This window comes from Opisthocomus hoazin, chromosome 6 (assembly GCF_030867145.1).
Source record: "Opisthocomus hoazin isolate bOpiHoa1 chromosome 6, bOpiHoa1.hap1, whole genome shotgun sequence".
NCBI lineage: Eukaryota > Metazoa > Chordata > Aves > Opisthocomiformes > Opisthocomidae > Opisthocomus > Opisthocomus hoazin.
In genome coordinates, this window is record NC_134419.1 from 13,834,468 (window position 1) to 13,851,053 (window position 16,586).

General features: G+C 37.5%; 1 protein-coding gene across 3 annotated transcripts in view; it reads right to left on the reverse strand.

The window, feature by feature from the left end:
- Positions 1-16,586, reverse strand: part of PIGK (phosphatidylinositol glycan anchor biosynthesis class K) — an 82,452-nt gene that overhangs the window by 18,853 nt on the left and 47,013 nt on the right. For all 3 annotated transcript variants that reach the window (XR_012764395.1, XR_012764396.1, XM_075424726.1), the window contains exon 10: positions 15,043-15,118. Coding sequence is in view for 1 of the 3 variants with exons in the window: in XM_075424726.1 (XP_075280841.1) it covers positions 15,043-15,118 (76 nt within the window). In the remaining 2 variants the exon portion in view is untranslated. The remainder of the gene's footprint in view (positions 1-15,042; positions 15,119-16,586) is intronic.

Below are 16,586 nucleotides of genomic sequence, written 5' to 3' on the forward strand. Positions count from 1 at the left end.
TTTTTTCTTTATCTTGTAAAATGAACTATATGCCTTTGAACTTCCATTATGAATGGAATGAAGTATAATTTTGATCACTGAAATTCAAAGTTCTTTCTGTTTATATGGAGAAACTATGATGTTCACAAATTATTATGCTATTCCTTTCAAAGTAGTAGTGATGCTTCTAACCAGACATTTTGTTCTGGGTATCCCATGAGTATGTATTCATTTATTTCCAGGCGACAGGCTGTATTAACAACAGATGTTGAACAGCATTAGATCTTATACTCAATATGTCATTTTGGGTATAAGATCTTATCAAATATCTCAACAGCTACATTTTAAGAAACTGGGATTCAAATAAATATTCCTTCTTCACATAGTATTTACTACTCATTTTTAAAATCTCTACAACTGTAATTTAAAAAGTTCTCTTTTGCCCTGAGCTGTGTGCTACATTATACATGTGTGCAGCAGAGCTCCACATTTTCTAGATCCAGCTTGCACAACTCAAAACAGCATTACATTTAAGAGGCAGGTATGAAAAATTGGATGGAGGGAGAAGCAGAGCTGAGGCAAAAGGTGCTGGCACATTTCTATGAGCAAGATCAAATATGGCTGTGTTTTTATTGCAAAACATTTTAATTTTCAGTGAGAAACCACTCTACTACAGCTGGTGATAGCTTGGTTTATTCCCCACCACCACCCAGGTTTTAAAGGCGATTGTTCTATTCAGGAGTCTTGCACTCATACGCCAGACAAATATTCTCACCCATGTTTGTTGTACGTACTCTCTATGTGAGCAGAAAACAAGGAACAGGAAAAAGAACTATTCTGAAATATCAACTTCATACTTTTGGCTACTCTAGCTGCTACACAACCTCGAAAACAAATCATAAAATATGGATGCAGTAGTAATACAGACATTTATTTAGTGGTTGCACATAATTACACCTACACCAGAAAGCCATTTCTGTTATGCTCGGTATGTCAGAGAACAAGAAGTCCCAGGGAGCAGATCCATTCCTGCAAAGAGTTTCTGTAGGCAGCTGCCATTAAGAAAGAATGGCAGATTTATGGTACCATAAATATTCACTGTTCCCACACGACGTTTGCATGACACTAGGTTCACCAGCTGAATGCTACGTGGGGCTCAACAAAGAACATCTTTCTGGAAGAATGACTGAGTGTAGCAGAGTACACACTCTCCCAGAGTATCACATGTAATACGTGCAGTATCAACATCTTCCCGAAAAGCTAAGTCTTTAAAAAGCAATAACCCACAGACGGTCTTCTCTAATGGCAACCCAGCTACCCCTTCCCTGCCTATCACCTCAGCTAAGCACAGGTCACTGCCCTCCTGATGTCATGTTCTCACTCAGTCCCCTGTAAGTACTACTCATCATCTGTTCGTCTGCCACCTATGTGTAGTTGGTCTTTCGTGTTAAGCACTCCTGAAAACATACGATCACTCACTAATTCACGGAGCCCCGCCACTGGAGCCGGGCTTCTCCAGACCCACCAAGCCAGAGGAGACAGCTGTCCATCTGTGGGGCCTCTCACCCCAGGGCAGGCTAAGGGGAGGGGAGAGCTGGCTATGGCACAGTGCCACGCTCCGAGCAAGAAGCCAATCCCTACGCAAGTAACCACTTGCACAAAGCTGAATCACCACCTCATACAAACCATTTGCACAGAACGACGATACAGGATGCTGTCTTGTCTGTCCAACAGCATGAACACAACTGCTCCACTACTGGAGTCTTCATTCATTTACCCCTTCCATTCATTCTTCAAATGGAAATGATTTCATCAAATTTCAATCCTCTGAATTATTCAGGAAAACAATTCTAGGCAGAGCACTAGAGAGCAGCCTGCCAATATCTCTATCTCTGGCCATTCATCAGTCCTGTCAAGAGCTTGTGAGTTACACTGCCGTGCTCCTCAGAGCATGCTATTGAAGGGTAAACAAAATATAATTAACTTAACACAGAAAAATCACCAATAACACCTCACCAAGTTTACATGGTTAAGTGGGATAAATGTGTGAATATATTTGGAGCTAACAGTGCCTTCACCCGAGGAAAAGTGTTTAGAAATGTATCTGCCATCACAGCACTGCAAAATACTTCAAGCTAAGATTGATAGCTTTTATATTTTTTTCTTATCAATGTGAGCTTATTGGTAGCAGCTACTTTTTATGCTGCATAAGCTCAGAAGAAATACAGCAGATAGAAGAAAAAACCTAGCAGAATTATTATTGCTGATTTTACTACTCACTGAAATACCATTTAAATAAACACTGTCCATCAGAGAAGCTTTCATGTGTAAACAATAAAAAAGTAATGATTAATAAAAACCATACAAGGTTATGTACAAAATAAAAATGTTGCAGAACACTGAACTGACACCAGAAAATGGAATTAAATCTTGCATCTTGGACAACCTATTATAACATACTTCAGTAATCTGCTTTATATAGAAAGGTCCTGATCCTGCACATATTTAGTAACACGTAACGCAAACCAAGTGAAAAACTCAGTCACTCAAATTACACATGTGCTTACACGCACACACAAATGCTGATTCTAAGCCCAGTGTAATCAGTATTACGCAATAAAATAAGGAATAAAGACTGAGAAATACTTCCCCCTGTGCTTAAGGATCTAACAACATCCCCTCCTTTCCCTCCACTCCACACACACATCCATGCACGCACTTGGCTTTCTTCTTCCTGGTGTCGTTATTGAAGGGACACAAATAAAAAACACCAGAAACCTGTAAACTGGAGAACTAATTTAACAGCCAGAATGGACGCTGACCCTCCCATCCAGGCCTCGTCTCACACAGCCTGCATGACCATATTGCACTTTTAGTCAGGTAGTTCCCATTCACAGCCTTTGGGGAGCGAAGAGCCAAGGAAGAGTCAGACCACTCTAAGGCACACGTTAGAGAAACTGACAGTGGGTCTTGACAGCAGCCATTCGGCAGCAACAGGAGGAGTGATCAAGCCGAATACACCTCATCCTGGTAATACAGCAAAACTCTGTTTTTTCACCAGCTTCTACTGCAGACAAACCCAGAAAAATTCTGGGCATAATTTGGGGATCCAAAGGCAGCTCCTTCATAGCCCAAGGGGGCTTCTGCAGAAAAAATAGCTGGAAGCTAGGAAAGAGGCCCTCTCTCTGCATATAAAGCTTACTGATCAATAACCACTTAGGAGTATTGCTCACTTGCACATTTGCCAGTAAGTCTCATGCCAATTGCAATGCTTGTTCCACCAAAGACTCCTAAGGAACAGAAAAACTGATCACAAAAATGAAAGCAACTCTGGAGCAGTATTTCACCTGTTAAATACTGTATTTACTAAAAGAAAGAGTGATTTAATTTACCACTAAAAGTTTTGCTAAATTGGTTTTCCTTTAATTAGGGAAGTCCTAAAACTTGTTTTAGAACAAGCATGATTTTTAAACCACTATCCTAGCACATTATAGGCTGTTATGATATAGACAAGATTTACAATTTTTTAATTCATTAAGAATTAACAAAATAAATGTAGCAGTAGCTCTTCATTTCACAATATTTCAGCTCTTAATTTACATTAGAAGACAATGAATAAAGTTATTAACTAACTTTTTTTTAATGTAGACTTTTACTGTTACTGTTTACTATAATAATTATGAAGATTATAGTCTCTACAACCCCAAAACTCTACTGCTACGAATTACGCTTTCTCACTAAGGTTTCTGTGGTTTAATTGTCTCCATCTAATATTGATATTTGCTACTTGGATGTAATTAAGAATAGAGGAACCATTCTTAGAATACTATTCCAATCCATTAGGCAAATTTTCTATGTTATGAAAATTTTCATCTACTTAATTAGCACACCTACTTCTTCTGAGCCTAAGTGCACCTGAGCTACGTTTCATGATGGCCCAAGGAAAAAAAAAAACACAAACCACAACACATCAATTATGCCTCCACTCAATTCTACAACTATTTAAAAATGTGTGAACAGTTAAGACAAAATTGAAAAATTACCATAATAAGCTTTTGACACGTCCCTGCTTAAGCAAAAATTAATTCTAACTCCCTGTTTTTATGCAAAGCCTTTAAAATTTCTCTAATCTTGAGTACCCGTGAGAGAGAACACAATACTTTCAAGTACAAGAGTGCGAGGCTTGGCATCTTCTCTTTTTAGTTATGCAGTTTATTTGATGGAAGTCTAAACCGCTAAGCCTCCCTTTGTGCTTAATATAAGCCTTCCTCAGTAGAAATACAAGTTAATTTAAGTAAAATGAAGTTTTAGGAAGAATGCATCCTCTTGCACAGAAAGCTTCACAAAAGCAAAGCTTTTTAAAATGCAGCATCTGTTTTCTGAATCACTCTAGAGCCCTTAATAAACTAAAAAGAAGCAAAATTTTTAAAAAGTATTTTTACATGTGAAACATCATAAACATAAAAACAGTCTAATGGAGTAACTTATTTATCATTTTACTGTATGCTTTTCAGTTTCATCCTGCAATGTGCACGAAGACACTCTACGAATCTCATGGATTAGCATGTTCTAAGCGTAAGATATTAAGCATCTTCTGTTTCATTAATGGTGACTATTATGAAAACCTACTGCTTATGTTACAAAAGTAAATCAGCTATATCACTGGTATACACTTCCATACACAGCAAGGTGTGTGGATCACATACTAAACTCACAGAGTTATTTCATACATTTCTTCACCCTCAACCACAGTTGAAATATTCGTACATCAGATACTACGCTACAGCAGCACATGGTGTATTATGATGCCTGCAGACCTATTAAGGTCACAGAAAGCTTGTGCATATAGTAGTCTATTCCCATGTGAGGCAGAACTGTATTATTTGCATACCATTATGCACTGAAAACCTATTCAGTTATCCCCACTGGAGACAACTCACCACAGTGACCTAAATAGTATTCACTTTTCCAGTATTTGAAGGAACAGCAAATAAATGGGACCCAGTGAAGACAAATCCAAAAACAATCAGAACACCTAAGAATCCAGGCCTATAAATGACAAATGCAAATGAATTCAGACCAGCGCATCACAAAAAATCTCACAGAAGCAAAGAACGATGAACAAAGTGAATTACATGCTTAATAGAGGACTACACTGTCGAGAGAGAAAATGGCTGGGGAGATAATTTTAGCAAAAAAGCTCTGATATTAGCCAAGCTTATTATGACCACAAAGGAGAGCAAAGAGTCTCAAATCACAGAACTCACTTAAAAATAACCTACTTACATTTGCAGTGACAGCAGCAGTTCTAATATCAGTTGCCCAAAAGAAAGCGAGATAGCTATTGATATTTTATCTGCAGCACTGTGCAACAATTCACACAACGTTAGCAACTGAGACCCATGGGACACATACATATTGCTTGCTCAATAACAGCTGTAATATCATGCATACTTTCTGTAATCATGTACTAACATGCTGTAATTGTCCTCCTCATTTACATTCCCCCCATAATTACAATATTTTGACTGAACATCTACCAGCCTCTACTCACTCCCTTTTTCTAGTCATCCTTCCCTATTTCAATACAGGCATAAAGAAGGGAGAATATAAATAAAGTATCTATGTACTTCATGCAGAAAGTCAGAAGAGATTAACATAACAGTCCTTTCTGGCCTTAGTCTACAAATCAGAATCTCTCACTGTTAACCTTGTTTTGCTTTTGGCCAACATGCTATATGAAATTCACTTTAAGCTGTCAGCATTTTTGAACCTGTCTCTTTCTGTAAAGCTCTGAGCATAACTACAGCACAACAGAAACAGTAACTACAGTCTTAAAATCACAGTTGTGAGCAGGCTGTAAAGCACAACAAAAGGGGATCGTGGCCCGATAAAGTCCAAAGCCAAAATAAAGACACAGAAAGATCAATAGCGCATATCAACAGGTTTGTGCGTACAGGATCTTCAAACACGTGACTGATTCAGCTGAAAAAAAAGCACAAATCGTTTTTCTGAAAATAAGAAACAGAATAATTTTTAGAGCTCATGGTCAGACAGCTATTACCGACCCTTCCAATGCAGTTATTTGAAGTTCCGATGAGTAAACCATAAAGCTCTACAGCATTCTATAAAGCCTGACATGTTACAGTCACTTCCTGAACCCCTTCCTTTATTTTACATCTTCGATAGTGCTTATTAAAAAGAAACAATTACAGGAATTACCTCTTAAAGAGGCTGCAAATCCAACCTGACACCTCTAACAATTATAGCTACTATACAGCCGGGGCATCTTTTCATGTATTTTTTAATAGTACGTCTCACAATTCTATATGCTGGTGGGTATGACACCAATGTCTCATAATCCATGAAATGGATAACGCTACATTCACATATAATGCCTCATACTATCAGCATTAAGGATTAAGGGCAAACTGAGCACTCCCATTATATGTACAAAAGCCTTAACTTTATTTCCATTTAAACTTTCCAGAGTAACAATTATTTTCACTGTCTTTCATCTGCTCATGAGAAATATAAACAAAAATTTTCAGGGAATATACACACACTTTATCAATTTTTGGCTATTTTAGTTGGCTTTAGAAATTCTGCACTCACGTACCCAGCCCGGCTGAAGAATGCCTTTTTTTTTTTTTTAAACTGTAATTTTTTTCAGCTCACTGCTGTGCCTAATGAGCACAGGACTCCAACATGAGGGAGAGTGGAGTGTGGCCACTTGAGGGGCAGCCCCTAGTTAAACTACTCCAAGCTGCCTGTTAAACTAATCTCCCACCCTGTGAGAATGAAGATACAATGCCAATCTTTAAAAGTAAGGGTTTTCATAGGTCAGGGAAAGAGAAAGAAAAGACATAACCTCAGAAAACTGAACAGTTCAGTGCTATACTTCTTTGTCCAAACTGCAGGATCTGTGCAGTCTAAAATGGTAATTTTGAAAACACTGCATCAGTTGCATCCATTTCTGCTATTGCATCTCCCTGAAGAGGTGACTGTCTTTGATGGAGAGTATGGTCTAGGGGCTACCGTCACCTTGCTGGGTGTCACTTCGGTGCAGAAGTTATAAATTCACAATCCAAGACATGACAGCAGAGACTCAACCCTACTGATGCCCAGATAAGCTAATAATGTACATGCACATCAAACAGAACCCTTTGGTAACTGCTCACCTAACTGTTCTTAACAGAGCTGTGTAATGGGAAAAAAGAGGCAATTCTTTTACTGTTTTTAAAATATACTTTGGTTTCATTTAAAAAACATGCAAGGAAGGAGGTGAAGTTACATGTTTTAATGCATAAACAGGGAAGAATGAATGGACCATGCATGCAACACTTCTGGCAAGAAAAAGCTACCATCCTCCATCTCCAGCGTCTCTGGGCAGCCTGAACAGGCCATGGCAAAGATTCCCCTTCTTGGCTTACAGAAAATCTTTCATGTGATATTTCTAGTAGGAAACAGTTAAAAACAAGAACCCCACAACCGACTGTTCAGGTTCCTCATGCAAGATACCTTTCAATGCATTTAGTTATTCAATCCATCATATTCAGCTATAATTGGAAGAATTTAATACTCCATTCAGTTCCTCAGTAATGCTTGGTCAGCAACAAAAACCACTCGTGCTTCTTTTCTGGCTCTGCTGAACAGCGTTGTGTGCAGACAAAAGAGTTCCTCACCCACAAATATTTTGGTAGTCTATCCTTCAGAAAGGAAGCTCTTCACAATTACTGCTAAATTTTTAAGATTTGGGAGCCAGCATTTGAAAGAAAAATAATTCTATGATACACATCTTTATTGTACCTTGGAGACTGAGAGAAGAACTTCCACCTAATATTTCAACTTAAAGAGATACAGAAGCAGAACCTTCCCTGTGGTTGAGAAACAGTAAAATAATGATCCTGGATAGGCAGAGTGATCACCCACAACAGTCCTTTAGCAGGAAGATGGAAGAAAAGAGACTGCTTTGCTATGTCTTTGCTTCCAGAGGGTTTCCCTCATGCTCCAATGAAAAACATAACTAAACAAAAGCAGCTGCGCCTTGTCTGTAAAAACAGATCATCACTAATTTACGCTAACTCCACATGATTGTATTCTGTGATCAGAAAGAACTGATGAGAAAAATAACAGCATATCAAAAAAATTATAGTTTAAATCTTTTACAAAAATACTTCATGCCACACTCAGAAATACGTTCTATTTCAGGAATGTTGTGACTTTGTTTACGAGATTTCATCAGGCTAACGTGCTACTTAATTTCTGAATAAGAAAAAAAGCGAGACAACCTTGTTGGCTGCGTGGCCTACCAGCTTACATATGAAGATCCTAAATACCATCACTGACTCCGCAGTAGTTCACTAGACGAAAAAAATGCCTGAAAGTGTTTCTGGTTTAATGTTTTGCCAGTAGAAGGCCTGTACCAGCTACAACTAAGCCAAGAATGTGTTTCATCACTTCTTGGAGTGAGTCAGAGAAACAGGGGACTATTCCATTCTTAATTTATTATTTATAGAAAACAGTACTATCAAAATAATTAAGCACTCATTTGCTAGACTTAAAGGTGCAAACTACATACATTACATGACTCGTACACACAGAAAGACTCTGCTACTCACAATTTTTTTAATCAAACTTAATATTAGAAGAAATATTAGGCAGCAAACTTCAAAGCACCTATATGAACCAACTGGCACGCAGTGTTGGCAGGAATATCTTTGCTGCTCTGTGACATATTTGGTCAAGTGGTTGGCAAAACCGTGCAATAATAGCTTTTCACAGAAAGTTTGTTTTGCTTGTTTTGAGCACAGAGCTTTCTACCAGGTAGCATCCAATTTAAAGGAAGCAAAAAAACCCTAAATAATCTCTAATTTATGCAACAGCGAGAGAAATTAAATCCAAATACTGTATGTAATTTAGGGAAGGAAGCAAGTTCTTATTTACTGGATAACATCCAGTCATGATTCCACTTGAGATCACTCCCATTAGAGTTATAAAATGCAGGCAAACTATCTCTAGGTTACACAATTCACAAACACATGTTTAACACAGAAAACGAATTGCAGGAAAAAAAAAAAAAATCTTAGTAAAACACATTAATTTCTAACTCCTATACACCCCAACCACCCTAGACAAAGAAAGGCTTATTTGGCAAAAGCTGTCCAGCACATGTGGGTTTAGTTCTGCACATGGATGTAGTGAGAATGCCTGAGCCCCTAAAAGGACTTTAGGTCAGCTGGTGAGGAAGAGGATGTCGACAGATTTCCATGACACGCATCATAAACAGCTTTTCTCACCTCTAGTCTGGAACAGACAGACATGAAGGCTGCCAGAACCGGCGGCTGTTCTCCATATACTCCAAAGCGGCCACAAGAAGCGGCAGTGGTAAGCGGACAACACTGTCTTCAGTACTTTGCTCAGAACTGCAAAAGTAAAGCCTGACCAGGCAGGAGTCCTAGTGCAAGGTGACATGCCCCAAGGCTTTTAGCTGGGCAGCCACATAATGTATTTTGTCAAAATAAAACTGAATTCTAAAATGAGAGCACTTTCTAATCTTTGACACGAAAAATTCAATTTTCAATCATCCTGAAAAGATTCAGATCTGACAAAGAAAAACATTCCTGAAAAGAGCCATGTCTGTGCCAACAGGTGCAGCAAAATTAGGAGCTATTGGCAAAAGATCATATTTTATCTTTGACATCATCTAGCTGACTACTACGACCACAGTTTTAAAAAGCAAGCTATGCTTTATTTTCAAACACAGCTACAGGAACAGATTTTCAGAGAATGTATAAATAGCCGTGTCTAAAACTACACATCCAAGTATCACAAGCTGCTTTTAAACCTCTTAGCCTGTAAAGACACAGTAAAACACATGTATCACTTATCAAAGTACTGTAAGACTTGTAATAAATTATCCATAAACCAAAATTACTTTCTGCATCAAAAAAAAATCAAAATCTGTGCTACTGCTGTGCTATTAAACACTATGCAAACTTGACCAGAGTTCTGACTACCACTACCGGTTTTTATAAAACATAAATAGGAACCAATATTCCACCATCAGGACAGATGAAGACTGAATGTGAGAGGCCCCCCTGAAGTGTAACAACTGCAATAGGGCAGCTACGAGGTGAGACGTGAAACACCAGTGTGATCCCTGAATTTTAAAGTTATGCTTTCAAGACTCTATCAGCATGTGATGGGTTAATTTTCATATCAAGCATCTCACAAAGATTGTAAGCCACATAAACCCACTTTAATTTAATGTTTGTGAAAACATTTAAGTCTGAGAGCTAAAATTGTTGTGTTACAGGTAATCAAAAAGTACTTCAAAAAAATCTATACAACAGTGTGTTCTATTTTCTTAATACTGTTTCAACAATTTCTGCCAAATGCTGCTAAAGAAAACCTCTCTCAATTAAATCAGCGTGACACAGGAATAACATCAATAAATGCAATAAACCAACGCCCATCTACTTTGTGAGAATGAGGTCCTGAGAATGAATAAAAACTAATCTTCAAAGCAAAAGGATTTTATTCGGGGGGGTGGGGGGTGGAGGGGGAGAAGCTCATTACAAAAGCACAGAAATTATGGAAACAAAGATGTTCTTGCAAGACTTAATACAGAACTGCAACTCTACAGCCATCATTGATGGCCATCAGCCTGTCCATCTGTAACTCCGGAGATCCCTCGCCTATCTTCTTTCTTAAATTTCATATTTAATTTCCCTTATTGTGGACTGCAGTCAATACCCTCAAACTAGACTGGATGTGGCAACTCCCTACCATCCTCTGAGTCTAAATGCAGCAAAGCTAATGGTGCTCACATGAGTTGCTCAACTGGAATCTGGAATAGAGACATGTTTACTCAACAGGGTTAGCATGACCTCCCAGCAATACCCTGCAAGTACAGCAGGCATTTTCCACTAAGGCTTCTACAGCGAGACTACAGAAATGAACTAGTTAAAAGCTCTACAAAACAATGCATACCTCCAAAAGGAAACTCAATCTGATTTAATAAGAAATTATATCTAACTTTTCCCCATGGATTCCCCTACATGAGAAAACACCTAGGAAAGTAAATGTGCAACAGTAGGCCATGTTGAATTTTCAGTAAATTGTGCCATCGCCACTATGGGCTGGAAGTTAATTTCCTGAAATACCATTCTGTTTTAACAGCACGTTAATTTATCTGCTTAATATTTTACAATGGACTAAGTATGGAAGTTGATGGTGGTCTCAATTTGCTGTTTCATTTTGTTTTCAATTACCACATCATCAGGAGATCTGGCATTTATCCACTGAAATGTGCCTTTCATCAATAAAACATTCTTCCATCAGTAAGAAATCTGTAACAATTTAAGCCTCTTCAATATCCTAAATCCCAGCTAGGCAAAATACATTAACACATAGTGACATTCAGAGCATAAGCACTGGCACTGAAATTAGGTACTTTTACTAAAATACCTTGCTGAATTGGAAGGCCAGCAATGAATATCCTTTATGATAAATGAAAACAATCTTCCCAAACACAGTTTCTTCTGTTCTTTTACCAGACTTGTTTCAACTAAAGACAAATGCAGAATTGAAGTAGTCGTCTTCTCCTTTTTTTGACCTTACCATTCATAACCTTATTCTAAGCAGCAGCATTGTATGTGTGGCTGTACACAAAGAACCTCGTTAAAAAGGCTGTCTTATGTGCGTATTCCTCTGGAAGCTTAACTTTTGCCATTTTAGAAGTTTGTATTAATGACTGCATTCCTTTACCAAGCACTAGTGGTTTTTTATTTCAGTTAGAAGCACACATTTTTTCCTTCTTGTTTTTAAAAATGGAGAAAGCTACTTTATTTACAAATGTCTGATTTTGGTTAGTGTCTAAAAACTAGTGGCTGAAATGTTTGTATTTGTTTTCATTCTGCTATTTATTTTCACTTCTTCACATTTGTCTTTTTAATTAACCATGCTCTAACACATTAAATCTAACACATTTCTGAGAATTAGAACTGTGAACTTTATAGGGTTGTTATTCTTTTGTTTTTATACTGCTACAATAATAAATAATTACTAGTACCATAAAGTTTAAGATGAATCCCAAAATCAGATTCTGGTTCTCCTTTCTTTAAATAGCTTAGGATGTACCAAGTCTCAAATGTTCTTGTGGAATAATCAGTTTAGAAATCAAAAGGTAACTTCTGTTCATTAGTATAATATTTTTCAAAATACCAGAGATGAAGTACTGAAGAGAATATTGGAAATCATGTGTAAATGCCCAAGGAAAACAAGTAGACTTCTAGCAGTGTTCAGAAAAATAAATTTACAGTCAAGTTTGGATAGAATTAGTGGCCATGTTGGCTACTAACTATAATTGAAATGTGCTTTGGCATTAGGCTGATTTAGGATACCTGTCTACCATTGTAAAATTTTAATGTATGTTTATGCTATAAATACACATTACTGATGCCTTTATTTCTGCCTACAGGTAAGCAAAACATGGGCTAACATGAGAGAAATTTTACATGTGATACAGAGCCAACAACAAAGGCTGACACTAAACACAGTAATTATACATTTGGATAAAGCATCATAACACCACAAATACTATTCACTGTTTTTACTTATGTTATTTTTTATTACTTACAATTCCTTTCTTCTTCCTTAAAGTAAAAAATATGTGTTCATATAAACTTGACATGTCCCTTGCACTACGTGTCTCAATTGTCACAGGTCCCTCAGAATCAATACATTATAACCTCTGCAATGCTAATTCACCAGGACACTGGTGCAAGGTATGTTTAGCCGATTACAGCCCCTCGAGGCTCACAGAGGGCATCACCATCATACAAAACCAGGGCATGATGCCCGACTCCCTGACACGATACCTAGACAATGGTCATTTTATTCTGTTTCTCTACATCAAAGACATCTGCAGTTCTGCTGGGTCTGTTTGGCCGCTTTGTGCAGACCACAGCTCTATACTACTGATAAATTTGGTACAGCAAACAGGTAAGAACACATAAAAAACATATTTTTGCCTTTCCACAGTGCAATACTTTATTGCAGTATATCACACAGTAGCCAAATGAACTCTCTGTGGTTATTGCCCACCTAATGTTGTAAAAATATTACTGTGACATTTCATCTGGTCGACCATCTTAAAGGTTAATTCTGTTTCCTATCTGAGATTTTTCTCTAGGTGAGGCATTCCATGCACTTTCTATTTACTGATTCCAAACAACCCCCAAACTGTTTCATTGCTCACTCTCACTGTTAAGAACATATTGACTGGCTGCCTGCTCTGCTGTTTAATTCATTTATGCTGAGAGTCAGGCATGAAGACAGAATTTTAAATGTGACATTTGCAGGCTGTTGGGTCATTTGAAGCTCTGACAACACCAGGGAGTTCCTGACATACAAACTGGTCCTGATTTCCAATCTTCCATGTTCTAAACACAGCAGAGCTTCTTCCTGGAGCTGCAGATTTGAGCCAAAAGTTTTAAAATCCCTTGTGTTTACATCTTGCAGAAAAGACTTGTACACTTTAAAGTTTTAAAACAAAGGTTATGTTTCCTTTAAGGTAAAACCAGCACTGCCTGCAGCGTGCGACTCAGCTGCTTAAAAACACTGATTGGCAAAGGTATTCGGAAAGATCTACAATAATAATTGATACTAATAAGATTTTGTAAGCAACTTTGACATTTAGTGGGCTTTTATTGGTTCCTGTGGATCTGTAAGCATTGAAACCACAGCTTTATCTAACATTGCCTATCCGGCTTTTTGCTACCCTGACCAACATCAAGTCCCTGTTTTCAGGTTGGAAATTTTCCTTATCTCAAGGCAGTGAATGGACTGTACCATTTTGTCTCCCATGATGAACTGTCCTTATCTTCCCCAACTTTCAGGTCAATTTTTCAGAGTATACCCAACTACCTGAAAGATTCCATACTGCCAAGGTGCCATTAGCAAAACAGTAATCTGACCTATTCAGTCCTGACTTGGGAAAACTATAGTTATCTATGTCTGAAACAGGACTCGCATCTACCAAGTTGAAAAATATTTTCTTTTTGGTGAAAATTCCAAATGACTGCAATAGTCTTTAAAGCATCACCAAGAAGGGACATACTAAGTCTCACTACTCATGTTTTACAGTATACGGCAAATTTTACGTATGTTGTTTTGCCTTGGGTGTTTCCACAAAACAGGCAGAGCCCACCGTGGCTAATAGTGAAGGAGAAGACATGTGAATGCAGGTTGGTCATCTAATCTACCAGTAGGACTGATTGAGAATCAGACCTTGAACTTTGAGAAAAGAGCAAGAAGGGAGTACAGAATCTTCTGCACAGAAAAGATCTCTTCCTCCTCCTTGCCATAATTCGGGAGGGAAGGGGGAAGGTAGAAAAACTTGCTACGGTAAAAACTGCAGTCTTCTATTCAATCCCAGTTCAGATGTCCACATCACCGCTCATGTGTTTACCTAAATCAATGGGCGAGTGTTGATTTTAAATAAAGACAGTTAGAAGGCACAATCTAGGCAAAATCTCAATCTCTGTTTTTTTTATTGTGCAAAACAAAAAGCAAACAAAAACCCTGTGCAAAGCAAAAAGTACGATAGCACTGCCATAGTTAGAAATAGAAATAGTGTCATTTCAGAACTGCATTAGGAGGGGAGGTTGTTTTGCCTACTCAACTTGTCATGACAATTATTCCACAATAATGATTCTATACTTTGGCTGCTTTTTCAGGAAGGAGAATATGATTTAGGTCAAGATGCAAATTTGAAGAAATTAATTGATTATTTTGTTTTGGTTTATATCAGCAGAGACACACAACAATTTTAACAGCAACCTCTGAAGCATCAACTGTGTCATACAGAAAACATCTTTTCATTGCCATGTTCAGAATAAGATTTTTATAATTCAATAGTTGTCTTCTGAACACGAGTATGTAGTTTATACATACTTCCAGCACGAGGACATTGATTCTGTGTGACCTAGAAAAGCAGTTTAAGTATTGCTGGTGTTGTTTATTCTCAAAGAAAATATTTAAAATAAAAAGACATACCTGGTGTATTATCTGAGCTACAGGAAATTGTTCAGCATATTTTAGTGGTTCTGTTGCCAACTCATCCTTTGGAAGCCTGGAAAGAAATGAAGTTAACACTTATCAAAGTTACTGCAATGTTTACCAAGTTGAATTACTGAAACTTCAGAGTTTCAGGTACATTACTTTTAAAAAGTATGGTATCTGGGAGATTATTTTGTTTAAGATGAAGCAAAAGTGTATTTAAGAACTTAACTGAATATATTTCTTACAAATTTGAGCAAAAGAATTAATGTATAGTAAACAGAAATGTGTGTAACTTTGTGGACTTTTCCCCTAACCAAAGCACATAAAACACAAATTTAGCAGCAGAAACCTAAGAAAACCTTTAAATTTAGTTTTAGGCAAAGTGCTGGTGAAAGCTGGATTGCAATCTCCACAGAAAAAAAGTCTTATGCATTTACAGAGCAGATTCAGCACTGTTAACAATACAAGCGTTGTCACTCAATCCTGCCAACATAATTCAGGTATGACAATCTCAAAAGGCATGAGGGATTACCCACTGTTTCCCATTTTTGCTGCAAGCACATATCAGTGTTCAGCTGTGGTAGAGTTCAACACCATAAACATTTGTGTGTTTGCCAGCACAGTAGTGTGTAGTACTGGTTTCAAATAAGCCAAAGAACTAGTGTGAACAAGGAGAGTATAGCACTTCACAAAGAAAATGCATCGTATCCCTTTAAACTTCAAATAAACTGTAGTTGCAACTCAAAATTCAGAATCCATAAGCAGTCTCTTAAAGGAATATTTAAATGATAGTAAACTAATATGAAAGCATGTTTTAAACCCTTTAACCATACTGCTTTCTTCTACTGGAACTGCACAGCATGTGCTAGCTACATTTTCAAAGTATCACTCAAGGTTTTCATCAGTCACTCCTCAATCTTTCTGAAAAGTTCTGAATTTAGGAATTTGAGTAATATGACAAGAAAAGAAAGGGAAAAAAAAGATCCCTATGAAAACAAGGACTTTCTATAAAGTCTAAGCAGAATTACTTTCAGACAAAAACTGTGACAAAGACATTATTTTCCAGGTTTAAATTACTATGTTATACCCATTCTAGTCAAAAATGATACATGCTTGCTGGGTTAATTTATCTGCAGACCAGCTACCAGGTAAGAGCCAGAAACTACAGGCTTAGACTCTGCACTGGGAGTCAACAGACCATGACAAAAGAGAGCACAACAAATGCACATCTCTTCCCTTTTCCATTTCTGAATTTATGTTGTGGTTTGGAAAGCTTTTAAGCTCCAAATAAGAGCCTGAATACCCAGAAATCTGTAATGAACAGAGTATAAGGAAGTATGAAAGTCTTAGTGTGTAAGAAATTTAAAAGCAGAGAACAAAAGAAACATAGCGACAGTCTGTCTAGAACTGTTTAATGCGTTTTAGAAAAATTCAGTAAGCAAGCTCTGAACTATTGAAGCTGGTCTACTGAAACAGCTCATTTATTAACACGGTTTTTAGAGGTTTTGGACTATTCTAGCAATGATGGATTTGTACTC